Here is a 26998-nt window from a genome sequence, read left to right as displayed (position 1 = left end):
GCTTCCTTATGCCACGATGCCAGGGATTATTTTTCTGTGTGTTTTATTTTCAAGCAAGCGTCATCGATGAAATAAACAACAAGATTTGTTTAGTTTAAACACATGTGTATATTTTTAAATCCTTTGTATTGATGAATTACACAAAATTCAATTAACGAATCTAACTTGTGCAGCAGCAATGGGATTATTGCCTGCGTCCGTCTTTGACACTTTGACAAGAGCCACCTCGTACCGATGACATGCATTAAAAAGCTATAAAGTTCCACCAAGTTCAGTACCCTTTCTTAACAAGCCTTCAAGTTCCATCATGAACCCTACACATAGTGCTAATCAGCCGCAAAGTTCCAAAGAGTACCATGTGCTTGTTAAAAAACTCCATAGTTCCGCAAAGTACCGTCTATCTCTTAATCAGCCACAAAGTACGACATCGCAACGATTTTTCGTTAAACAGCCCTAATTCAGCTATAAAGTACGAGCTGGCTATTTGGGCTGAAGCAAGTGAGATTTGAGTAATGGTCGTTGGTGTTGATACCCACGTATCTGACCACACGACCATTCATATAGATTTTTGCTCAGAAAGTTAGAAGGCTATATAGGTCATGATAAGATGAAACTTGTCGAAACACATTGCAAGAAAAGGATAGCAATATAATGATGAGTTGTAATACGCCATCTATTGATCAAACCAATGAAGCTGTGGAGCTTTCATTTTTTTCTATGGATATTCAATTTTCCAGTCGTTTAAGCTTAATCTGTGGCGCTTGGGTACCGATGTCATGCATTAAAAAGCTATAAAGTTCCACCAAGTTCAGTACCCTTCAAGCCTAAGTTCCATCATGAACCCTACACATAGTGCTAATCTGCCGCAAAGTTCCAAAGAGTACCATGTGCCTGTTAAAAAGCTCCATAGTTCCGCAAAGTACCGTCTATCTCTTAATCAGCCACAAAGTACGACATCGGAACGATTTTTCGTTAAACAGCCTTAAATCAGCTATAAAGTACGAGCTGGCTATTTGGGTATGAAATTCACTAGTTTTATTATTAATTCACCTAGAATCAATCGATTAATCGTTAGTAGAATATTATTTTAATCAATAATTGAAGGTTAACAACTGTTCATGAACAAAAATGAATTTCGAAAATACCCCTAGACACTACAGAGCTGCACAAGAAACAGGTTACCCAATTGATTATCGCTGTAAACTTTCGCCGTATGTATGAACAGCTGTCAGATTTATGCGCACGGTTAAGCCGCCCGCCGGTTAATCCGTTCACGGATAATCGACGTTCTACTGTATTTAATTAAATATTGATCAGAATATGGCTTAGGGCGGTGGCAACGCTTTTTCGCATGCGATTTTATCGGACGACCTGTCAAATTTTTATATGGGATTTGACAGATAACGTCGGACGACGAAATCGCACGTCCGACGTTTTCTGTCAAATCCCATATAAATCTCGTCCGATAAAATCGCATCCGATGAGCGTTGCCACGGGCCTTATCGTACACCAAAAAATAGGATATTCAATTCCCTAATTATTTATACAGTGGAGCGCACGTTTATCCGGATACCTTTTATCCGGCTTTCCGTTAATCCGTGTTGTTGAGAAATTTCATTTCATTGTTGACAGTTTCATACAAAAGTGACATTGGGTTATGAGGAGGATATTTGAAAAAGCGGTTATAAGAGCACATTGTCATTACAAAAACACTATAATGCATGGCAAATTTTTAAAATTCTCTTTCGAAAAACATGACTGGGTTATTTTTATCAAAAAATAAGAAAAAATTCCAAAAAATAACCAGGGATTGGTGATAAAATATATCATTTGACTCATTATCCGTGTTATTTGCTTATCCTGGCGAAGTCAAGTCCCGAGAAGCCCGGATAAACGGCGCTCCACTGTACCATAAAACATATAAAAATAATGAATTAAATGCAGGTTCTTTTTCATTCCCCGCTAAAACTTCTTTTCACGGTGAACAAACCGGGGAGTCAAAAGGAAATGCCTTTAATTTATTATTTAAATATGTTTTATAGTCTAAATAGTTGGAAAATTGAATATCTCCTTTTCTAAAAAGAAAACAACAAAATTTAACGTTCACTTTTACGCAAAGTCCAAATCAATCTCAAGACAAAATTGCTCCCCAGTTTGATAGCAAAATAACACACAGCCCAGACGCCGATGTTCACAAACAAAATGATTTATTTATTTCTTTCGATTTGGGGGTTTCATCGCTTACACCTAAAACTGCCGGTTGTGTTTCATCGGGAAGAAATGCTTGCTACCTTTCTACCTTCTACCGCCTCCTCCTGTTCGCACGCTCTCTCTCTCGCTCTATCTGTTTCTTTTTTGTTTAAATACACAAAACGAAAATGGTTTACATCCTTGCAAAAAAAAACCAGCAGTATTTTTGTTTGTTTGTCGATTGTATTCGTAGTAAGTTATATTTGATTCTCATGAATTGTTTTTTTTTACAGACAAAAGGAAAAAAAAAGTTAGGGCAAACTAAAAATAGCTCTGTTAGGGAAGGATTGTGTATGGGGAAGAAACAACGAGAACAATTGCCTTTCAAATAACATAAAATAACGAGATAATAACAGCTTAACTTAAGACAGAAAAAGAAAGAAAGAAAAAAGATTTCGTTAGTTGCCGATTTTGTTTTGTTTTCTCTTGTTTTCGAATCATTGCTTTTGCTTAGTTTCTTCTGCTTGCTCTCTTCTGTTTTTCTCTCGCTTCCTTTCTTCTTCTTCTTTTTCTTTAATAAAAAGGCACACGTTATTCATTAGTTTTCCATTGTTACGCAACGACGACATTATGCTCATAGATAGTTAGATGATGACTTGCGCGTACGGTATTAACGATTTCGTGTAGGGCAGCAGTAGCCGTAGCAACACATACAATTGCCGCGGCGCATAGGGGTGTGCATAAACAAAGAAAGGGGTTAATATATTACTAATATGCAACATTTGCCTTATTTTTCACCGAAACCGGGAAGACAAGGAAGACTACAATTATTAGATTGCGCCATTGCTTCGCTTCACTACCAAAACCCGGTACCATCCATCAAGGGTGGCGCGCAAACACCACACTTGCGCTGCAATGTTGCGGGCGCCGTGGTTACTAATAAAATAATACGCAACAAAAATACACAGGACGGCTACTACGGGGTGAAACGTGAGGGAATTAAAAACCGAAAACTGAAACCATCTGCTTTCAACGCAACGCAACACAACAAAACGCTCGCTCTCTACCACCTGTGACTCACTCGGTCCCGCCAGTAAACGGATGACTAACTAACTACTAACTGACTGTCGGGATGGTGGTGATTTGAGGGTGGAGGGTGAGCGCCACTGATGCAATTCCATTTCGAATCTTTTTTTTTTAATAACGGTGTACCCGGTGTACGTTTTGCTACACTATATCGATTTCTGTGTGTGTTTGGGGGGGATGTGTGGGACAGCTAATATTCAAATGCCTAACCGCTGCGTTATGGATGGTGGTAACAAACACGTTTTGTGTGTGTGTGTGTGTGTGTGTGTGTGGATACAATTATCGGTCACTCTACATGCTTATGATGTTCTATTCGGAAGATGGCTTGGGAAGATGCTGCTGCTGAATTTCCTTTCACTCATTGCAGCTTAGACGACCAGAAAACAACAAAAAAATGGTTTGCGATTCATGGGATTCTCCGGTGTTAAAACGTCTCGGTATCCTTAGGTAAAACCGAACCGACTAATGGCGAATTTACAGTGGCCGGGTGAAGTTAGCCGGGAACATGCCCTTCTCGTTTGTGCCTTCCTTGTTGCCCATCAGCCATCCTTCCTCCTGTGGCGGGCGGGGAAAAAGTGTGGAAAAATGTAACATTAAATGCGTCTTTTTCTTATCGAAAACAAAATAAGAAAAACATAAAACCATACCTGATCTTCGGGATCCTCGTACTCAACCACGTTGATGACATCACCCACCTCGAAGCTCAGCTCGTCGACGTCTTCTCGGACGTACTTGTACGTAGCTTTCACGCGATACAAAACACCCGGTGGCAAGTCCGTTGTCGCTGCACCTGTGAATGGTGGTATGAAAAGAAGAAGAAAAAAACCGGTGTCCACGTTAACATACACGATCGGAAAGCTTTACCTCACCAAACCCTAGACTAAAGGTCAGAGTAATGCTCGAACATGAGGTAGAGTGGTTTACAGAGGTTTGAGTAAGTGCAACGTGATCGTACAGGTAAAGTAAGAACCGATCAGTAATACTATTGGCGATTTTTTTTTGTGTCGATTTTTGTAGAGCAGATAGAAATGTTTTTGTGTAAGAAAATGATTTCATTTGCAAAAAATGATTCTACCGCACTGAATGCAAACGATTTCAACAAATAGCTTTTGAACAAAATACTTATAACAACTTAAAATTACATGTTACTCGCTATGAAAGAGTTCATTGTTGGTCTAATTGCATAACTAAATAGAAAGCTTGCCACGTGTTTTTTTCTAGAACAAATGATCTTAAAAATCTTATCCAAACGTGAGATAATGTAACCGAAATCGATGATACGATGATGGTGGGGGATATTTTTGGGAAGGATATTTTTCGTACTTTAAACCAAGTATTATCTATATTAGTCTAGCGTGTAAATAGAAACACACCCACAACAACATTGTGTGCTGGCGGTAAAATTGAAGAAAAAAATGGATAAAAGGAACACACAATATAGCCTAAAAAAAGGTAAGTAAAGCAAGCAAACCACTAAATAACCGGCTAAAGAAAAAAATGGCACACAAAATCCAAAACGTATTTACGTGCCATTGAAGCTTCCCGGAGGATCATCACTTCGGGAAAGGAGGAACAAAAAAGGATTATAATTATACAAGCGGGCGCACACATACATACACACACACATATACACATAAATAAAGGATGCCAAAACTGTGAGGCCAAAAAAAACGTCAGTACATAGGATAGAAGCCCACCCCACTTACCGACCGGAATATTGTAAATAATTTCCGACATTGAATTATTATTGCTCAAACTGACACGTGTTGTTGTTAAGTGTGGCTGTTGCTGTTGTTGTTGTTGTTGTTGTGGTGCGATCAATGGTGACGATCGTGTGTTAGTATTGTTATTGTAGCTGTTGAGATTACGGTTTGCGGTGGTGTACGGAAAGGGCGAATAGCTAGGCTGCTGTGTTAGGGTGGGCACATTGCCATACAGCATACCGCTGCCGCTAACGTTGTACCCAGGTGAAAAGCTTCGCGCTGTCTCAGTAGCCTCAGGCCTTGGCAGCATAGTGGTGGACATTTGTGTTGCTATGGAAGTAGTCTTGGGTGTCGCCAGCGTTGCCGCCATGCCGGCGTTCGGTTGTGCTGGAAGCAGTGGTGGCGTCTGCGTTACCTTGTCCATTCGCACCGATCCGGCAGCTTGCGTTGGTAGAACGGTAGAACGGTACACGTGGCGTGGATGATCGGTTAGGATTACGGTGGATGGAGGATGATGAGGGCGCAATGAAGAGGCGGTTAGTGTTGCCGTGCCCGCGGCAGCCAATTGGGTGGGAGCGTTCCGGTACTGGTAGACCGGTGGCAGGTTCTGGTGGGATCGCAAATGATGGGGATGGTGGTGCGAGTGGTGGGGATGGTGAAAGTGTGGCAAGGATACCGTATCGTCTACCACGGCCAACGTTCAGCCCACGATAGGAAGAAGAAAGATGGCAATGAGACGCGGAACAAGTACGCACGTGTAACCGTAGTGGAAGTAGTAAAAGTGGTGGTAGTAGTGGTAGTAGTAATAGTGATAGTAGTAGTAGAGACCATGCTACATAACGGTTGTTAGTAACAGTGAGTCGTAAGGACCTCGTCGTGTTTATGTATGTTTGTGAGTAGTGTGTTGATGATTTAAATACATTAGTATTACTTGTTTGCAAAACAGCTGCTGCACCGGTAGTAGTGGGCGTTGGAACGGCAGCATCTGTATTAGCGCTAGCAGCAGCCGCAGCAGCAGCATCCGCCGTTGTGGCAACAGTTGCAGCGGGCACATCCGTTGTCGGAGCTGCGTTTGCACTAGCGCCCGTCACTGTCGTTTCGTGTACCCCATTCTCTTGCGCCCCCCGAGCATTACTGGCCAGCCCGTTCGCAGTCGGCGGATGCGTTTGGTGGTGGTGGTCGGGTTGGGGAAGCTGATTAGTGGATGCAGACGGCGGGTGATCAAGCGTACCGTTTGTGGTGGCCGGAACACTTTCCGTCACCGCTGTCGCTGCGGGTTGACCGTTCTCCTTCGGTGCGCTGCCGTTGCCGTTCAATTCCAGCTCGCCGTGCTTCGCCGTGCTGTCCGAGGCGGTGGTACCGTTCGTGGTCGGTGCTTTGGTCGCGGCCGACGCCGCCGCCGCCGCCGCCTTTACCATTTCCGTGTTCTGGTAGGAAGGTTCGTCGTCTTCATCTTCTGGCCCATCCGCCTGCCGGTCGAGCTGATGGTTGGGTGACGGTGTTCTCGGCGACGGTAGCACACTTTGCGCGGAAGTATCTGTTTTAGGTATGGTGGTGGGGTTTAGTAAACGAAGGACATATGTTTGTTTTTCCTCTTCCCCGATTTTTTTTTTTCGAAAGATTTTCCGTTCCACCGGCGATCCGATTCCATAGAGCAGAATGGTGATTTGCAGGCGCAGGGGAAGGAGGGGGTTTTTGCAGCATGAAAGTGAGAGCCACACGCACACATACACACATACACACACACATTTACAATTATGAACACGCACACACGTTAAAACAGTATGATCGGATTTTGGCCGCAGTGTGTGTGTGTGCGTTTCCGTTCCACAGCACAGGTGATGGTGAGACCAACGCAGGAGCGCACGCCCGTAAGGCAAAAACAAAGTGGGCAGGATATATAGAAAGAAAACACGGAAGAGAAAAAGAAGAAGAAGAAGAAAAAACAAAATTGTCACACACGCATGCTTCAGCTACTCGTGTTGGGGGGGTTTAAGCTTGATCTAATGTAACATATAATTATTTGCAACTTTTCAGCTTTTCACGAATCGTGCCCAACTTTTTGTTGCACATACGTCTTTACATTCCATTATTTACATTCTTGTTTTTTAGTCTATAAATTCCGAAAAAATAATTTCACAAATACAAAGTCAAACACACCCCTTTCTAGCACGCCAATGAGTTTGAAAAATATTTACATCACCAATGGGAACCAATTTAAAATAAATTTATGTATTAAAAGTGTGTGTGTGTATAGTTGTACTTAATTGTATTTAAAAATTTAGAAAAAAACCCGAGAGCTTACATATTGATCAAGTCAAAACTGGAGTGTGTATGTGTACATGTGTACATGGGACTTGCTTTTTTTTTAATTTTCAAAATGATAACATATAAAAGCAATATTAATTTTAATACTGACATATTTTTGAATAAAGATTAGCTTTATATTATTACCACTCTTGCTTACAAAAACCCGCGCGCGCAGGACGGCAAGCAACACCATAAAATCTTATCAATGACCAAACAATCAATTGTAGCAATTCGTACGGGGAGGAAGGATAGGATAGGACCAGTGTTTATGAAATGAACATGATGTGACACTTAAACAAAAATAGACTAAATTTTGCAACACAGTAACACCGAACCATTTACTAGGAAACCAAAAAGCGACATAACAATGGGAATGTAAGTACAGCCTTTGAGCCTTTGAGATTTGGGTTTGTGTTATTTTGCAATCAGAATCTGGATGAACGCATGAAAACCATACTGATGATATTGTTGTTATGCATATCATTGATTGGATTTTACGTGTAACGCGCGTGATGCCGAAATGAGAAACTACAAATAATGGATGTTCCCTACGATGACGATAACGAACGATGATCGATCCCCAATGGATGCACTGGGACGGTGCGGAATGACCACCTGTGGTGGTCGATATCTTACGATCGAAGGCAAACATATCGTAAAACAGATAGCTCTACTCACGTCCGTTAGCGTTGGCCGACCCGTTAGTGACATTATTCACAATCGACAGATTCGCCTTCACCGGTGACTGCTGGGGGCTAGATGGGTTCGAGTTAGCTAAAAACGGAACGTTGGGAGGGGGAGAGAGGGATGGGGGGAAAACAAATCAACATTTACAATTAAACACGTTTGTATCATCCCGTGTTTTAACGGTGCATTCGAATATGCATAAAGTGGTGTTAACTTCTTTGCGGAAGGTTTACAGTGTGAACCCCCAACACAGCGCTGTACAACGGTCCTTTACCGTCGTCCAGTGGGGAAGACCACCTACCGTTGATCTTCTTCAGCGTGTAGGAGCCGCGCTGGGATTCGGTGGCCAGTTTGTCTACGATCGCTTCCAGCTCCGCGTACACCTTGGACGTTTCGCTGTGGAACTGCTGCTCGCACGCGAACAGCGTCTGCAAGTTCGTCACCAGGAACAGTATTCTCGAATCGTACAGGGCCGGCAGTTCGTCGTGCAGCTCGGAATTCAACACCTCGTATGTGCTCTTCGCTTCCTCCAGCTGTTCACGGCCTCGCGTAACCTGGAACGACAGGAAACGCACCATATGATTTAGGACGGATGGGAGGGCAGCAGCAGTAGCACACTTACCTTCAGATCGTCCTTGCGCTTGGCAGCGTTCGCTTGCAGGCTCTGGAAAGAATGCCTCTGGCTATCGTAGTCCACCAGCTTGCGGCCACGTTTGTCAATCTTTTTCTGCAAAAAAAAAAAAACAAAAATGTAAAAAAGGCGTACCCAGAGTAGAGCAAAGTGCGCGGAGCAATCGTCAAATGCTGCTGGCGTGCCGGGTGCTTGCTTACCTTCATTTCCGGAAACTGTAGCGCGTAGGTGTCCAGCTGCTTCAGTACCTGATCGGCCAGCTTGTACGAAAACTGCTGGTACTGTGTGTCGATCGTTTTAGCCTGGCCGTACAGCACTTCCGAGCCGGTCCACTGGCTTTCGTATACTTCGGTAATGGCTTCCATGAGGCTTTTCGAGGCATTTTGTACGGCTGAATGGTGATTATAATAATAATGTCCAAAAGGGAAGAAATGATTCAGTGTGTGAAAAAACATCGTCTTTTTTAATATATGAGTAACGCGCAACACTTACCACGAACACATCGGATGTAGTTGCTGAATTCTTTCTGCAGCCTGGTTGCACAGGTGTGCTGTCGGTTGAAGTTTGTCAAATGTTCGTCGAAAATTTCATCTGCCGTTCGGTCGACTTTGCCAAGATTTTGTAGGAGCTGCAAAGGGGAGTAGATGAAATTGGAGAGTATTGTAACGATTTGCTCAATTTCTAGACGATTTTATTTTTGAATAAATGAGAAAATATAAAAATATTGCTTAAAAAGCATCGAAAATAAATCTGCTTATCTATTTCATCTCATTTTACGACAGTGGCTGCGAAATTGTTTCATGTTTCAGGTAGTGTACGGTGCAGTTAGAAAGTATGATGCTGCTAAAAATATTACAACCGCCACACAACATAGGGGCCACACCACATTCGTACGGTGGAACCGAGCAATTGGTCGATGAAAAATAACACCAACACACACAACACTAGACACACAAGCACACAGCAGTATCACTGGCGCAAGGTTGGTAGGGTTTTGAGTTTTGCGAAGAGCTTAAAAATTGTTCAAGTGGACGTTTTTTACGAGCCAGTGAGAAATGGGACAGTTGTGTCTTGGGTCGCTAAAATTAGCTACCCAAATTAATAGCACCCTTATGCCAGCGGGGAAGTAGAAGTTGGTGTGTGTGTGTCGTGGGTCATATGGCGGATCGAAGCGGAAATGTACATACATTTCAGCCGATGTGCGGCGGCGATATTGCATCAAAGGGAGATGTGAATAAGCCTTAAGCTAATAATTGAAGCTAGCAATATAGCACTAAAATAGTAATTAGTACATTAAACTAGTATAACTAATTTAACCATTTTATTTACTCTTCTCCATAATGTTCCGTGTTGCAGGAGGTTCCAGAGCTCAAAGCCCTAATCCATCACATGATGTCTGTCTCGCCACGTGATTTCGCACCATCCAGAATCGCAAGTGAGCACTCAAACACACAGCATCGGCGCAACAGTAGGGAACTGTGTGTTATGAACTGCGGCTTCTCTCTAGGGCTTTTCACACCAACAGCACACTGGTAAGGCACACAACCACCCCCACACACCATGGTCAAGGTTGAGGGTAAATTTATTAATCGTCTTGCAAAAATCATCTACGAAGTACAGTCACGCGTGGCTTCTTACCCACAAGCAGCAGAAAACCAGGCGAGGAGTTAATTCCAATACTACCTTGCTGGAGCATTCAACATCAACCCATACGCGCGTTTCCCATAAGCTGCGTTTCGTTTGCGAGGTATGCTAATCACTGAAGCTTTACTATCAGCGTAGCGTGAGTACCTTTAGACCGTACGCGATAGAATGAGCTTTAGAGGGAGGCACCACCACGGTAGACAACGAGTGAGTTTGCTGCTTTCAACCCCTACAGCAGCAAGATGATGGGCAGTCGTCATCACGTGAGACCAAGTTGCATCTGGCTGACCACGGTCATGGGAGACATGTGGTCTGTTAAGCTGAAGTCACATTCGAGTACATGTTGATGAGAAAAGTAAACCCCGCAGTGCCATACGGAAGGGGCACACTGCTGATGGATGATGGCTTGATACCATGCCGTGGCCATACAGTCGGTTAGAAAGTTGATCCATCCATCCCGTTAGAAGCCTTACACACAGCACTGTTCCTAACGCACATTTAATGACGAGCGTTGGGTGAAGTAATTTTCTCTTCCCTGACATTCCGCCATCCCGTACTGTTTGGGCTGCGTAGCTTTACAGAGTGAGTTGGCTTAATTTTCTTGAATTTAATTAGAAAATAACTAAGCAGATAGGTAAAATCAAATCAACAGAAAATAAAATAAACAAATTTCCGACTTAACATCGAAACGCGACCGAGCTAGACGTAGAGAACGTTTCCCAAATCTGCATACCTAACATGCCTTATGCAAACAAATCATCTCAGCCCTGCTGCTAGGGCTCAACTGATAACCTACATATCCGGCCAACTTTTTGCCAATGTTGAACACGATTTGGTTCGCTCCCCCACACACAAACGGTGGCCACCATATCTACGCCTTCACCATTTTTATGTGTAGGTATGTACACCCCGCTGCTATCGTAATAATTACACCTGCATTATCCAGCCCTAGCAATGGCGGTGTTTGCGCCTGTGTGTCCTCTGTGAGCGTGTTTGCGCCGCTTAAACAACAATTCCAACACAGTTTGGCTTACTCATTTGAATGGCTTATATTGCCCAATGACGTTGCTGTTTTGTGTTTGTGTACACTTGTTTTCTGTTCCATTGAGTGTGTGTTTTTTTGTTCATTTCACAGTAAGTGGTAAGTCATTTTATCAATTCAGTTTTGTAACAGCAACAAAGACACATTTCCTTAATCATAAAATGAGTGCGATAGTCATTTAATTCAATATCAAACCACACAGAGAAAAAACACTTTATTTTGAAAATGTAACCCCGAAGACACATTGGTAAAATCTAAATTCCACAAACAGCAAAATAGATAAAAACGAAAGCATAAAAAAATAAACACGATCGGATAAAAGTGAGAGTAGTAACTCTCTCCCGCTCTACATGGTAAGAACACTTGCCTCTAATGCACTAGGTTTGTGGGCTGCCGATGACTTCAATCTAGCTTCCCTCGGGAACCAGTTTCCACCTCCACCAGAACCGGCTTTAGTGGCGGGTCCGGCCAACTGCACCCATATCTGTGCACACCCAACGGTACCAGCTTTATAAGTGCCGATGCAACTGGGCTAACACAACACTCTGTACACAGGCTAGACGGACGACCGGTGCATAGTTTAGCGTTTGTGGCCGTTTGTTTTTTATGGCCAATTTGAGCAAACCAGTTTTTCCACCCAACTAAGAGCTCGCGTGTGGAACGGAGCGGTGAAGAAAAATCATCGCACCAATCCTATTGCCCCGAAGCAATGGCATCATGCATGAAATCGAAAGCAGGCGTACTAAAGCATAGCCAGTTCCATTGCTGGTTCCGTCCTCAACTCGCGCCGTCCCAGCTGTTGCCGCTGAGAGGGCCGTGACCATCAAAATGCACTTTGGGTCGAAAATTGATCATTTTTGTGAAGGATTTCCGCTTCGTTTTTGCCGGTCGGAGTGTATTACCAAGTGCCTGGTTATGTAGATTTTAGCGGACGCGAAATTCGTGACCGCGAATAATTGCCCCTTCTTCTTTGTGCAGTCAATGGCAGTCAATGTATAGACACAATTAGCAAACATCTTTCGCTTGATGATGTAAATTATAGTAGAATTGAAATGCAGTTGAGATGGAGGAATAGTAAAAACAATTAATAAACCATTCTTGTCAAACCAATCAGCATAGAAAAAGTTGAAAGTGATTCGAATTTGCAGATGGAATTGGAATGGAGATAATCAAACCCCATGGAAGGAGATAGTCTATGGAAGGTTTGCTTAAATTGAATATACATTTATTCAAAATGTGAAAACTATTGGAAAGCTCGAAAATCAAATTGACTTAAAAGCAGTTTTTCGAGCTAAGCGAGTTACAGAAACATCGCAGTAACTTGAGTTCAGTAAAAGTTAAGTAGTAGTAGAGTTGTTCAACTAAAATAAGGCAATTTTGGACTAAAATGTATAATTATTTTCCAAACAAATTGATAATTGTATACACTAAATTAATTTTTAAGAAACAGAAAAAAACAGAAAGGATAAAATGTTGTCCGTTAAATGGTTATGAAATTTAAGGGAAAATTTAATTTAGGGGAGTGGAGCAAAATGGTCACCTGCATCATTGTCAAATTAACACGTTTATAATGACTTGTAATGATATAAAAACAATGTTTAATGAATCAAATACAATGGTTAAAGCCCACCATGAACGATTCATAGCCTAAGATTTCGAAATAATTGAATAAATTAGCAATTATTCTCGAAAATTAACTTTCGTAAGAATTCAACAAACAATTTGAGAAAAAAGGACGTGTATCCAGTCAGATGGTATTTATCTATGATTTACGTGCAGAAAATAACCATTCTAATTTAATGTAAAGTTTTTAAGTTAAAGTTTGTAAAATGTTTCACCTGTACAGTATATATACAGTATATTAGCTTTATATAAATAAAACTGTGTATGTATACTATGTCGACAAGAAAAATTACTGACAACACGTAAATTATTGAAATATTCCAGCATTTTATAAAATTATTTAACAAACCGGTTGAAGCCGGTCTCATGGTACAGTCTTCAACTCGTACGACTTAACAACATGCCGTCATGAGTTCAAGCCCCAACTAGACCGTGCCGCCATACGTAGGACTGACTATTCTGCTATGGAAGGAAATGAATAAGTCACTGACAGCCAAGCCCACAAGTGGTACAGGCAAACCATCGGACGACAACGGTTGTTGAGCCAAAAAGAAGAAGAAACACAAAAAATGCTCTATATTGTGTTGACATTGTTTATCAATAGTCCATAATCTACAACATTCACTACATTTACAACCATTAAAAATAGAAAATGTTTCTTCAGAAGTATTTATACCGTAAAATTTTTAAATATAAAATACAAAAACAAAAAATCAAGGGCAGCATGAAAAGCACCTCTCAGACATTGTTTACATCGTATACACAAAAAACAACAAGCATTGATTCAAATGTAACGCTGCGGATCTTTTTTTTTTTGTTATGTGTCGTGATTGTTTGAGTGTTGACTGACAATACAAATAGGAAAAATTGGTTGCATTCCCATGTTTTGCGCTTTCAAACACTCGACAACAATTTTTCAACGGAAAACACAGACACACAGACGTGGCTTGAACGGGAAGGAATGCAAGGAATCTGAGCGTCCGGTAAGATATAGCTAGGTCATCCACTGCAACGGCACACCATTGGGCACGCGGATAACAGCAACCAATTGCGTTTGCGCGACCTGCACACTTTAAACCCGCGGCGTTAATTAACAGCGCCTTTGATAAACACGCGCTGCAAACGAAACAAACAACGGCAATCGGCATCAACAAACAAACGCTACGGGATGAAAGTTTTCCTCCCAGATGACAAAAACAACACACATACACACTAGGAGCGTTAAAAACCTCGCCGGGAATGGCGGTTCACCACCGGAACAGGTTCCCCGTCCAGTCGTGGCATCCCCGGCCAGGGAAGCTCCAGAGAGAAAGTTCCGCCACAACTTCTCCCGCGATTCGGCACGCACGTGACCGTTCCGTTCGTTCGCTGTAGCGCGCGTGGTTCGATCACGAATTCTTTAACGAACTCTCTGCATTTATCGCCCAGATTTCGACCTCACCCGTGACCGTCTTTCGATTGCAAAACGTCACGGTCAGGGTGCTTGTTATGGGGCATAGGGGGGCCCTTTTATGGGCTAACAGATCTATATTTTCTCCTCTTTCAACAACTATTCGATACTCTTTTTTATCGGTTTGCGTTTGAAGCACAGTGGCACAGAGAGGATGTAAGGGTAGTCACTGTTACAGGCGAAGGTTTCCATTTCATCCAAGTTGAAAGACCTGCCTCGGGGCAAAGGGGACGGGATTCCCGTTCCGAGAGTTGGGATGCATTGAGGAGGGATGATGGGGATAACCGTTTTGGGGGTACCATTTGTGGTGGTGTGTATACGTGTGTTGATAGAGCAACAGGTCGAAAACAGGTTTTCCGACCTCTGCCGAGGCTGGTGCTGGACGTTTTCGGCCGGCCGGCGTTAACGGCATGTTTTGGTGAAAGGCGATGCAAAGTGTACACCCTCCCCGTAGGATCGTAGGAGAAAGGAACGATCATGGTGGTGTCCATGTGTGGCAAAACGTCGCTCGGATACATACGTATGGTGTCAGTCAACTCGGGAAGGAATCCAAACAACCGCACAAAATCGGGTCCCTTTTCCAACAACGCGTCAACAATCACAAATTTGAAACACGCGAAATGGTATCAAAGCATGGTAAAGAAATCTTAGGAATTTCATGCCAAAATTGTATCGAAAATTACAAAGAGAAATGTATAAAAAAAAATCATAAGCATTTGTTTTGGCAATAAGTGAAATATATCAACAATGTCTATTTTGGTATTTTGTTACCATCCATTCCGCCCTTAATGATATGATGCTTTCATTTCCTTTGTACTGATTTTTTAAATACATATTGGTTATTTTTATGTTTTAGAACATTTTGGGCTATTTTTGAAACACTTTTTTCCTACTTTTTATTAGTTTGTATTTAATATTTATTGTATTCTACGATTTTTCATTTTTATAAAATTTATTTGCTTTCTTGCAAACATATTAAAAAGCCAACTTAAAAATCTATGTTTGGTTTGAGTATAGAGCTTAATCCTTTATTTTAACATTAGGAAAATCGTTTATAAATGGTGTTCACATTTTGAAAAAAGGCTGTTCAATTCAATAAACAAGTAAAAGAAGTGAAATAATAAAAAAAATCGATTCAAAGTGGAAACCTCTCTAGCAATATTACACGTTCCAGCCGAAGCCCAATGAAACATTGAAACTATGCAACAAAATAACAACAACAAAAAACGCAAACCCTAGATAGGCGAATAAATAAATTTATGATAAACACACTTTATGTTGATTTATACATCCCAACCATATAAAAAACTTCCATTCCCGTAGGGTAAAATAAACCCGTGACGTCATACCGCGTGTGATGATTCAGAATGCGCGCTTTCTTCGGAGCACCGGCCGTGCGTTTCCAGATGGCGGCGGTAAAGTAAAACCACCACCACCTCACCTCGGGAGTGTTTGAAGTTCCTTCGAGGATTTGTCTATTTATTTATTTTTGCATCTCGCGCTCAAATCAAACCAAGGCTTAATCTTGCACGTGTGTGAAAACAGTGGAAACTTACGAACCTCATCATAAGCGAGAGGTTTTTTCGATTTTTTCCCAACAATGATACTTTTTCCCTTTTTGCGTGGAATGAATAAATCCGAATAAATACAGCTCCGGGTGGTAGTGGTGTAAGTAGCAGTAGCAAGTCAAAGGCAAAGAGCATGTAACAGCACCGTTCCACTTGCCGGCGAGCAAGTTTGATTTGCAGTGAACCGATATGTTTTTGCTTTCGATTGCACTACGATTGGCGCTCAGCGTGTGCTGCCTTCGCTGCGATCCGATCTGATCAGGTTGCAAAAACTGTGGCCGAACTATGCTAAAGTAGTAGCAAGCAGGACCCGGAGCACCGGTCGCGAGTTTGCTTTATCACTACGCGATCAGCCATTTTACGACAAATCACTGCCGGCTACTGGAGGCCTTTTGATATTGTGGCAAAAGCAAAATCGAGTTTTTATCGTTTTGTGATAAAACCGATTTCCAACCGATCGAGGCGCTGCGCAATAAAATGGAAGTGGAATGGGAAATGTTTTTAAACGGTTTTGTTTTTGCGCCGCCGCAGACTGCTGGTGCAGTTCCGCAACGCAGCTTAAGCTCGTGAAAGTGAACGCTTCAGCCAAACGGCAACACACGCACTTCGTCATCCGGCAGACGGCAGGAAGCTGTGAGGCCTGGTCCGGGAAAATCATAGTCGAGGAGATGTGTAGCATCAACCGTTGGAATGTAATGGCAGGATGGCAGCTGCAGAATGAACTATTGACGATTGGATTGAGAAATGCGGGGTAATTAAAATACTGTTTCGCGGATATTGAATATTAGTCTTTTTCGAAAAGGAGCAAGCATAACCGCTCGTTTGTATAACTGGTACAATAAACGTCTGTTAGAATGATATGGAAGGATATGATTTTAACACAAAATAATTGGCAAGGTTTTTTGCGGCATCCGAAATTCAAGTTTCTTGTCAGGCTTCATAGAGGAGTTTATCGAAGACATCGCACTGTAAAATGCGTTATTCTTTGCCCAGGATATGTATGTTCTGTAAATATCATAAATTATTCGTTAATCCAGAAAATTTGGCCTAGAACTTAGAAACACATTTGCGTGAAGCAAGGAATGATAAAGTTCATAACGTAATGAGTGACGTGGATAAAACCCTACCATATTCATTAAGCATTTATGTATGAGCTCAACCAACGCAATCCAAACGGAAGAAAGCCCACGCAACAATGAAATTGGCCGGAATTGGTTAAAAACTTTGTTTTGATCAGCAGCTCTAAGTTGAACCACAAAACGGGTGGTTTACATTATCGTCTCTCCCCATCATCGTTCGTTCACCACTTGTTTAGCGGAAGATTAATGCGCTTAGAAATCGTTACAAAAGTATGACTTTCCCATCTGCCAACTCGAAACGAAACAGAAACTTCAATATTGTTATTATTGTAAAATAAAACATAAAAGCAAAAATATGTTTTATTTTCAGTTCACTTCACTTCACGACCCGACCACCCCACAAGCGCGATGACGGTGCAGTGAATCTGTCAGAGGATGATCGTCACGACAACGAGGCATGAGGATGTGCAAGTGAAAGTTTGGAGGAAAGCCGTCGGTAGTTTTATTATGCTCGGAAACTTTACGAGAGAGAGAGAAAGAAAGAGAGAAAGAGAGAGAGAAGATAGTAAAGAAGATGCTCGCGCATTTTATGTTTCGCGCTACCTTTGCCGAAGGTGTTATTCCATCTTCAGGTTGATGGTTGGAGCTATTTTCGGTAGCACAATTTCGTAAGTGGTGTGGGCACATGTTCCTCCCGCACCTTTGCGCACAGACACACACAGGTGAGCGTTTCGATCGCGAAAGTGCAACGTCACGATGCAACCTTGATGGTGAAATCTCAAATTGCGGACCGTCTATCGGCAGTTTCCGATGCAAATGGGTTGCGCTTCCAGTGCTATTTGCTTAAAGAAGGATTGTTCTGTGTGCTGTTGGTGTGCAAGTGTGCGCCCCGCTCGAAGTAAGCCATTAAAAGGCCGCACGGTGATGAGAGGGCACATTTCTCACGCGCAGCTGCGTTAAGACCTCTTGCTCAAACACCGGAAAATGGTAAACAAAACAGAAAAGTAGCTGTGGTTGGGGAGAAGGAAATGGCCGTGGAGGGCTGCCAGAGAGTGGCCGTTGAGAAAAGGGGGTGGAAATTTTTTAAACACCGTTACCATACTGCATAAGGTGCACGGAGGTGCACGAGCGAGGAAGGCACGGAACGTTATGAGAAAATTACCCATTTTAGGGCACACAATGATTATCTTTAAATTTAATGTAAGCATCAATGGTAACCCTTTTGCTGTAGTGAGTGTGTGTGTGTGGGTATGTTTTTTTTCTCTTCTCTCTTTCAATGCTTTTGTTTCGGCAGATCGATTTTGAACCGGTGGTTTTGGGAAAGCTGATTATGTGTGCTGCTCATCAAGAGAAAAACTTTGGTAAAATTGTAAGAATTGGATTTAAAAGTCACCCTGGTGTGGGTCGATAAATGGGAACACGAATTCGAAAAGTTTGGTCATTTCCAATTAGAAAGCTTTCGCCTATTAGCAGCTTGATACTGTATAGAATAACGTTTTATGCGGCAGGGTGAAGCTTTTCCAACACATCCGCCACTCATTAGTCACACGGACACGATAGTCGTGCGAAAGCAATTTGAACATGTCGCCGAAGTTTGGGTTTCGGTATTGGTAGACCGACTTTCTCTCGACCAAACGGAACCTGGGTGTCTAATGAATCCATTTGCACCAATCTGTCGGTATTCATCGTGACCGATAGCGTACAAAAGTGCCAATAAATCAAATTGTATCGCAGTGCTGACCCAGAAAGAATGTCACAAACATTACACACTACTAATAGTTGAAACAAGCTGCTTGACATTCAAATCGAGCAGTTTGTTTAAGCTCTCCATCATGCAAATGAAGCGTTATGCAAGTATTAACGTTACAGTGTTTGAATCAACGAAGTTGACACAAGCATTACCGACTCGGCGGTAAAACACCAAAACACAGCAAAAGCAACGGTCATTGTCAAGTTTAACGAAAAAACATGTTTAACCATGTTTTGACCGGTACCACATAACGGGGGACAAAAATGCAGCATTGCAATCGCTTTATGATTCATGCAAAAGAATCTCTAGCCGCACCAACCTTGTGTCGTGTGCTACACGGCTGGGCAAAAGGAAAACATAGGTTTATCTTGTCGCTGATAAATTCCAAGTTTTCTAGGGCGTCTGTTTGTTTTCGCGCTTTGCCTTTGTACTGCTATCTTTTGCAGATGGATCGTAAATAATATCGTCCGTAATTAGGGAGAGAGCAGATATTTTGCCACAAAGCAAACAAGAACAACAAACGTGCAAACTTTTAATCTCTTTATTGTCATTATCAAGAAAAATAGACTTTTGGGGTCATGACATGAGAGTTCTTTTTGATGCTTAAAATATTTAATTTCTCTTGTGTTGGTTGATATTAAACTCTAACTTATTTGTTTTTTTAATGATCTTATATTACTTTATTTAAGTACAATAATTCATAGGATTTGGCGATAATTATAATGTGTAGCGAAGTTAATAACTCCGTTTCAACAGAACTAATGTTTGATGGCGAATCTGTCTCCTTCCATCGTCAAAAATATTATTTCCAAAATGTTTTGCATTTCTAAAGAACGATTATTTCGTACGTTCTAAAACGGCTATTTTTTCGAAAATAAGTACAAGCAATAATATGCATTTAAACCGTTTTGAAATCATTTAAAACTATTAGGCATATGTTTTCCCATGCGCAGAGTTCCCGAAATTGAATTTAAATGCCAAATTGCATTGAAATTGTCAAAAGATTACAAGCAAATATTCGTGCTATCCTGAACAGCGAATGAAAAAAACAGCTCGAAAAGGATTAGCCGAAATCTGCCCGATTTCTACTAAGCAGGACAAATGTTATTTTGATAGGAATTTTCGAGCAACAAATCTTTTCGTGAAAGCGGCCCTAATCTATTGTTTATCGGGATTCACGATGATTCATTACATTAAAATGTCTATTTATTTTTTATTTAAAATTATCTTTAATTTGAATACACCTTCTAATTTAATCTACATTTGAGCATTTATCTGGAAACTAAGTCAAATTTGATCAAATACCTATTCATTTTCAAAAGTTCATCTGCGAGGATTCCCTTTTTTACTTAATTTGCATCACTCAGTTGTCCTTCGCAAGGAGTCTAAAACTTATATGCAACATTTGTTTTTTTAAAGCTGACTGACACAACGGTCGTATTTTGCAGCATATCCCAAAAAAAGTTGAAAATAAAACACTTTATTATGTGGGGTTTTTTCGTCGGCATCGCCGTGAATGTTTTGCGTGTTTCCCTCGGTATGCAAACAACACACTGTAGGCCAGCACCAAAACAAAAACAAAATATGGGCCACTGGGTAACTGCACTCCAAAACGACAGCGCACCTGTGTGCGCCAACGTTTATGCTTGAAGGGAAGAGAGACATGACCTCCTCGTGTCATGCTGTTGCCGCCGCTGCTGACACACTTAAACACACTGCATCTAGATTAATCGCACTCGTTCTTGAGCTGCTCGCGTGCGCTCCACTCACGCGGAAACATCAGCTGGGGATGGTGGGAGGTGCGCCCCGTGGCCCAGGAAAAGGCAAACAAACAAGGTGAAAACTGCATAGCTTCTTCAAGTGCTCCACAACGAAATGGAATGTGCTAGGCACACACAGACACATTCCCACTCAAACAGGTCGTTAGTTTGAGAAGGGGAGCTGCAGTTGCAGTTCAGAGGTGCTTCAAGCTGCACCTAATAACATCGCTCAGATGCACCGTCGGTCGGACTGGAACCGTCCCAAAATGAACCGTTCCTCTCCCACTGTTTTACAATGAACGCTCGCCGACAGGAGGGGTGATTCAGTTATTTTGGAGCACCACTCGGGAACCTTTTGATTAGCAAACAAACGGTTGATGAGTGCTCGTTTGATGTGTCACAAACAGTGAGTGCCTTGTTTAGAGGAGGCGTGCATCTTTCTGCTGACGACACTATTTCGCGTGGGATGCAGCCGAAAGGTGAAGTAGGTGCGTAGGTGGTGGATGAAGGAAAAGAAAAGGGTAAATGTGTACAGAGAAACCACCAAAACTCTAATACTTTTTCATATAGCCACTGCACGAGACGTCGCTCGGCTTTGCGTGTGGTGGGACGACGTTGAAAGCGAAACACTCAAGAGGCAAAAGAAGGAATACCACCCCTCTTCCCCTGAAGCACGACACCCCAAATTAGAACGTGGGAGAACCTGATGACCCTGGCGGATTGGTGGGGGAGCTTCCGACGACTGAATGGCGTTGGTATGTTCGACTACCGGCGACTGTTCAGGTGTTGACGCCAAACACGCGGAGCACAAACTCCCACCAGACAGGATAAGCAAGGGAGGGGGCGCCACCAAACAAGACACCACCGGCATGGGCTTGTGAATAACCTTGCCAATGCTCTGCATAGCTTGATGTTGTTGTCTATTGCATTCCATTTACGCCTTTTTTATGTGCACCGCCGTCACGATCACACACACACTCACCCGCTGTGCTGCAACAAGGTAATACTTCTTGCATAGTGCACTGCATAAACGAATCTACTTTAAAAGAGAGCAAGAAGGAGAAGAAAAATCTTAACTCAACTGTCGATAATCCTGCTAAATAGTCGGACACGAATATAGGGCGAGTGCTTAAAGAGGACAACAAAAAAAAACAATATAAAGAAAAAGATTTGTTCTGCTACCGACTCTTCAGGAGCAGTTGTCCTCGTTGGCGGAGCTGCTAAGTATCCGTCACACTAAACAATCTGTCCTTCCGCGCTCATTGGTGCCTAATCTGACGATCGGATCTAATCGTGAAGCCTGTACCAACAATACCCCTTCGCTAGATTCCTTCAGCTGCTGCCCTTCGCAGCAACACATATATCGACGTTAAAATTAGCACAGTTAGTAGGCTAATGGCAGGCAGGCGGGCAGGCAGGCAGTGGGTTAGAGCAATATCGTATTCCTCGAGTTAAAAAAAAAAACACCGAACGAAACGTCTATTACAAACTGCCAATGTGACACACACGTAGCGACTTTATCGCTCTAAAATAAACTAACTTGTTTCACTCTCCTCCCGAACGACTTCAAGATGGATTACTTCAGTTTGTTAACGCGTTGAAGGTTGCACTTGCTTTGTAACTTTTCTCGCAGAAAACTAACCCTCCATTGGACGGCTCGATACTGTCACCGATATACCAGCCAGCACGTGACAATCGATAGGCCTCTACAATAGGCGTACGCGAGAGCTCCCCAACGCTGCTGTGTTGGCTGGTAAACGGTCGGTTTTCGCCGAGTTCGAACAGCGAACGCGGTGCCAGGCTATTCCACGGCTTCGCCGAACTCATTTGGCTGGCTTTCTAATCTAATTTAATATGGCCAGGCGTTAGAATAGTGTCGACATACATGGGGAAGCGCGGTGGTTTTGGGGCCCGACACGAGCAGCAGGGAGCGCGTTGTGTTTCGAAACAGTAATTATCTTCACTTGCATTATACCGGGGTAGTATGTTTAGATGCTGATCCGCGGATAGGCGGAAATAAGGGGGGAGAGCGACAGTGTAAGCACGCTGCAAACGTGATTTTAGGGTGACGGATGGTGTGAGTGCACAAATCCTAAGCCAAGAAAGTACGCTAAGCCGGCAAATTGTGCCAACGTTCGGAGCAGTGTTCGTAAGGGTCGTAAACCGTAGTGTGATTCTGGAATGTTTGAAGTGAGGCACGCTGTGATTCAAGTGAATGCAAGCAAGTCAAGGGGGTTGTTAATGACTCAATTTTAGAACACTATTTACGAGTGTAAATGAAGCAGCGTTTTGTGTAGTTGGCTTTACACAACTCTTACTTTGAAGAAGTAGACTCTGGCAGAGCACCCTTTCTCTTCCTCTCCTCATGTGGCATGTTTATTGCGATAGATCTAAATAATCAATTTTAAATCCGTATCTTTTGCGTGATCAGTAGCTTAAAGAATGCCAGGAAAGATCGTTTGTCTATACTAGTGATGAGTAAAGTAAAGTTGTCCGAAGTCGTAATCGTTTGGAGTCGTCCGCAGTCGTCCGGAGTCGTCTGGAGTAGGATTCATCGCGAGTTGTCCGAAGTCGCAGTCGTCTGGAGCCGACCGAAGTTGCCCGGAATATCGACTCCGGACAACTCTGGACAACTCCGACTCCGGGTGACTCCGACGGGTGGAAGTAGTGATTCCGATTTTGCTGAAGTCGGAATCGAACTAACAATAGCCGGAGTAGGATCGGAATCGGAGTCACTCTAGAGAGCACACCAGTTTCGTATAGACCGACCTTGCATTGGAAGAACTGACTTCGGCTACTTGTAAACCAAAAAACCACAGATTTGCCCTGCCAATTACGGACTAAGACAGGCCTTTAGCGGACTACGATATATACCTGGGATAAGAACAAGAATAATAGTAACAATAATAATGCATAAAATATTCCAATGCAAATAATTTTCGAACTATCAAATTTTATTAAAAAAAATGCCGTAGATGTTTTGCAATGTTTTGAAATATAATTGCGTTTAAAGTTACCTGAATTAAAAACTTTGGCAGTGTCCCTTTTGTGACGGTGTATATTGAAAATTAAGCCTCAACTTTCCCAACATCCACGAGCGATTTAGCGCGGTAATTTAAACCAAAAACGCGCCATTAGAAATTGGATGCCACTTTCCTTCATCTTGCACGGTATATGTTTTCCCGTTGTCGGCACGGGAAGTGACTGGCGAGGGATGATTCCTTCCGCCTTCAATTCGGGGGGCATCATCATTAGACACCGATGGAACCACCGCTTAAGGGAAGTACACTGCAGTGCAAGCGAATGTAAGTGATTCTCAATCGACCAGATGTACACAACTGCCACTACCACCACCACTACCACCACCATCTTCACAATGCAAATGAGCTATTTCCGTACCGCTCGGTGCTCAGGTGCATCCAACTATTCGTCCGTGCCTCTCCCTTCCCACACAACGTTACAAATCAGCAAATCGGTTGCTGAAGTGCACGAACGTATCATCTTCGGCCGGTGTGGTGTCGATCGATGGTGCGGCTGATATGTACGCCGGGCCGCGGAATAGGAGCCAACTTGTTCGTTCCGCATGCGAACGACGACATTTGCCATTCCGCTACGCGCCAAACGCGAATCGTAGAGAATCGAGAAAGTCGCTGGCCGAGAGAAAGGCCAAAAGGCCACGCAAACTTGTATGCATTTCGTACCGTTTCGATGATGATGATGACTTTACGGTTCGTCTAGCTTTCTCATAGATGAAATTACACGGGGAGCGTGTTTTTTTGCAATGTATGGAAATTAGCGAATGCATAAAGGCGTGCGGATGAGCTTGTTTTTTTGTGACAGTGCATCTGTGAATTGCGATTACGAGTGCGTTGGGAGGAATTGGGTTTTCCAATACCCAATAAACTCAATCACTGAGACGAAATATTATAAACGCACTATCTATTCATGTCGCAAGATGGCAAGGAACTCATTTATATATTCTGCGGAAAATAGAGAGTCCAAAAAACATTTTCCCCTTTCCGAAACTGAACATTCTATCCGCCTGATGAGTTTGCGATGTGATCAGTTGTAGCATTGACCAATCGTTATCATCGTGACGGGCGGGTGCAAAACAATTGACCGATCGAAAGCCAGCGGTGCATCCACGGCACGAAGATGCAATTTCCGTCGCTATCGAACGATCGTGCTCCTTACTGCATCTCTCGCACGTCACGGCCGAATGACGCTCGCTACAATCGCGGCTCCGTGTCGTGATGAATGTGTCTTCTGAGCGGACACTTTTGGCACGTTCACTCAACTCTGCACACGGCACACAGGTGGGACGGTTCCGATCTCCAACGCCCGGCTAGACGGCAATGACTTCGAACCTGGTGGAAAAGTGTGGCAATGCGAAGATGTACTACACTCCGTCGCACCAGTCCTCTCGAGTGCGCAATGGATCAATCAGCGATGGTGAAGCGATGGTAATGCTTTCCATGCCTTTGATGCCCGTACCACAACGCCATCCGATCGGCAGAAGCGGAGAACCGGCGAGGAAAGTGAAACGAACGCACCGCACCGAGTGAGTGAAGCACTGAAGGTGGGCAGGCAACGTGTGGTCGTGCGAATCGGTATCGTTATGAAATTCGTTTGATTAGCAGCACATAAACAACGGCTCGGACCGGCTCGGCGCTCGGTTGAGTAACATCCCTTGTCGTTACAGTTAATTGAGACGACCCCGGGAGGTTGGAGCGAATGATCAGAACTGATCGGTCGCGCTGGCGTTTAGCGTACCTTTTCTCGGTGAGGATGATGATGGAATAACGACGGCGGCACAAAGGGGAACCACCCCCATCGTCGCAGTAATTGACGATCTGGCTGAAATGGGCAATTGTGTGTTAGGTGTGATATGTGTGCAATGTACCACCAGAAACGACCAGCACAGCACCGCATCGGATGCAGGCATTATTTTAATTTAGATTTTCATACGCGTACTATAAGGAGGGGTCGTCTGTGTGTCAGGGGCATTAATCATTCCTTCTGCAAATTCTGCTAATGTGCGATGGGGATCTTTTTTGCAAAACCATCTTATTGCCGCTACTGATCATGGTCATTATATTGAAAGAACTTCATAAACGACGATGATACAAATTACAAAAGGATGGTTTAATCATTTCATAATCTTGCTGTTCTCTTTTCCATTAAGCGAATGACGAAATGGCTATACAATCGGGCAACATGACACCGAAGCTTGTAGATGCTTGGCTGCAAACCGATCGTATATCAAACCGCCTACGTTTTCCCCCAAATTGAACTGACCGTCAACCACCCGAGAGCCGACTGTCCAAAAGCGATCGTGATGCACGTGGGCTTCATCTTCCTCCAAAACGGGGAATATTAGCCAGCTGCAAATGAAACAACAAAAAAGAGACTTTTTTTTCTCTTTGCCCTGAAGAACCTGCCATATTAAGGCACGTGAGATGGCACTCGCCACCTTTATGGCTCTGACGCTTGTCAAACGCTTTTGTCTTTGTTGACTTTGCCTCTACTTCGTGTATTTCCTTCCTTTCATTCCTGGATCACTGTTCACTCAAGAAGCAATCGTGTCCCTGTCAGGCTCTAAAGCAAAGCTGCTAATCGTGCATGAATCTAGCCAAGCAGAACAAACTATCGCTGACTGAGAGCGTGACTGGTTGGCCGCTTCTTTCGAAGGACGTGCCGTACGGAACAACGGCCACACGGAACGGAGGCCACAATTCGTAACACGCAAAACAACGTACCGAGCAGCCGAGCTGTGTATGTCAGTTGCTGTGCTGGGCGCGGAAGGGCCTACAGCCGAGCGGCATTTCCATGACCTGGTCAATCGTATTATACACTACCGCACGATGATGACGTCGAACGGTGTCATACCGGTTGCTGCCGTGGCTTATTATGGAACACTTGTTGAGCGGTGTATTTGCTGCGTCCAATGTATTAGTGACTAGGCAGGCACGTGACTTTGTAAGCAAATGGAACGGCTCAACTTTACTGTTGTGTCTTCTAATTCTCTTTCCCTCTTTTATTCCTAACGATAACTGAAAATGACGCTTCTATCTTTCTATTTTTATTCAGCAGTACTCCACAGCAATGATTGTTTGTCACCGAACAGCTTTTGCAACTTTGCAACATTAAAGGGCATTGTGTTTGCCAGTTACTTAACAATAATGGTACCCTCTCTTCTTGAACAACAAAAGCGGGACAGTGCGTCGGCCAGACATTGTGTATCAGGCGCTTGTATCGTATTGCTTTAGCTCATCTCTACCTCCAGCTCATGCCACTAGCGAAAGGTGAGAACATCGCAACATGATCACGAACCTAACATTTTGCAAGACGCGAGATTGAAACTACACTGCCACCGGACCACCAAGGTTCATCAATCGACTAATGCTCGACCTAGTCCCTCTCTCTGTCTCTCTCTTTATGTCTACTTACACTAACACACACACACACACACACT

The 26998-nt window shown here is 43.1% G+C and overlaps 1 protein-coding gene across 8 annotated transcripts in view; it reads right to left on the bottom strand.

The window, feature by feature from the left end:
- Positions 1 to 2190: 2190 nt before the first annotated feature.
- LOC120947867 (myc box-dependent-interacting protein 1) overlaps positions 2191 to 26998 on the bottom strand; it is a 36671-nt gene continuing 11863 nt past the window's right edge. For 4 of the 8 annotated variants that reach the window (XM_040363659.2, XM_040363658.2, XM_049610973.1 and 1 more), the window contains exons 3-10: positions 9100 to 9235; positions 8808 to 8998; positions 8599 to 8703; positions 8278 to 8530; positions 7968 to 8063; positions 5911 to 6516; positions 3924 to 4066; positions 2191 to 3831 (exon numbers count right to left, since the gene is read on the bottom strand). In XM_040363659.2, coding sequence (XP_040219593.2) covers positions 3751 to 3831; positions 3924 to 4066; positions 5911 to 6516; positions 7968 to 8063; positions 8278 to 8530; positions 8599 to 8703; positions 8808 to 8998; positions 9100 to 9235 — 1611 coding nt within the window. In that variant the 3' untranslated portion in view covers positions 2191 to 3750. The remainder of the gene's footprint in view (positions 3832 to 3923; positions 4067 to 5910; positions 6517 to 7967; positions 8064 to 8277; positions 8531 to 8598; positions 8704 to 8807; positions 8999 to 9099; positions 9236 to 26998) is intronic. The other 4 variants (XM_040363661.2, XM_040363660.2, XM_040363662.2 and 1 more) reach the window with 4 other exon arrangements.

This window comes from Anopheles coluzzii, chromosome 2, assembly GCF_943734685.1.
Source record: "Anopheles coluzzii chromosome 2, AcolN3, whole genome shotgun sequence".
NCBI classification, from domain to species: Eukaryota; Metazoa; Arthropoda; class Insecta; order Diptera; family Culicidae; genus Anopheles; species Anopheles coluzzii.
Note: the sequence above shows the minus strand (reverse complement) of the source record. Positions and strands in the feature narration are given on the sequence as shown.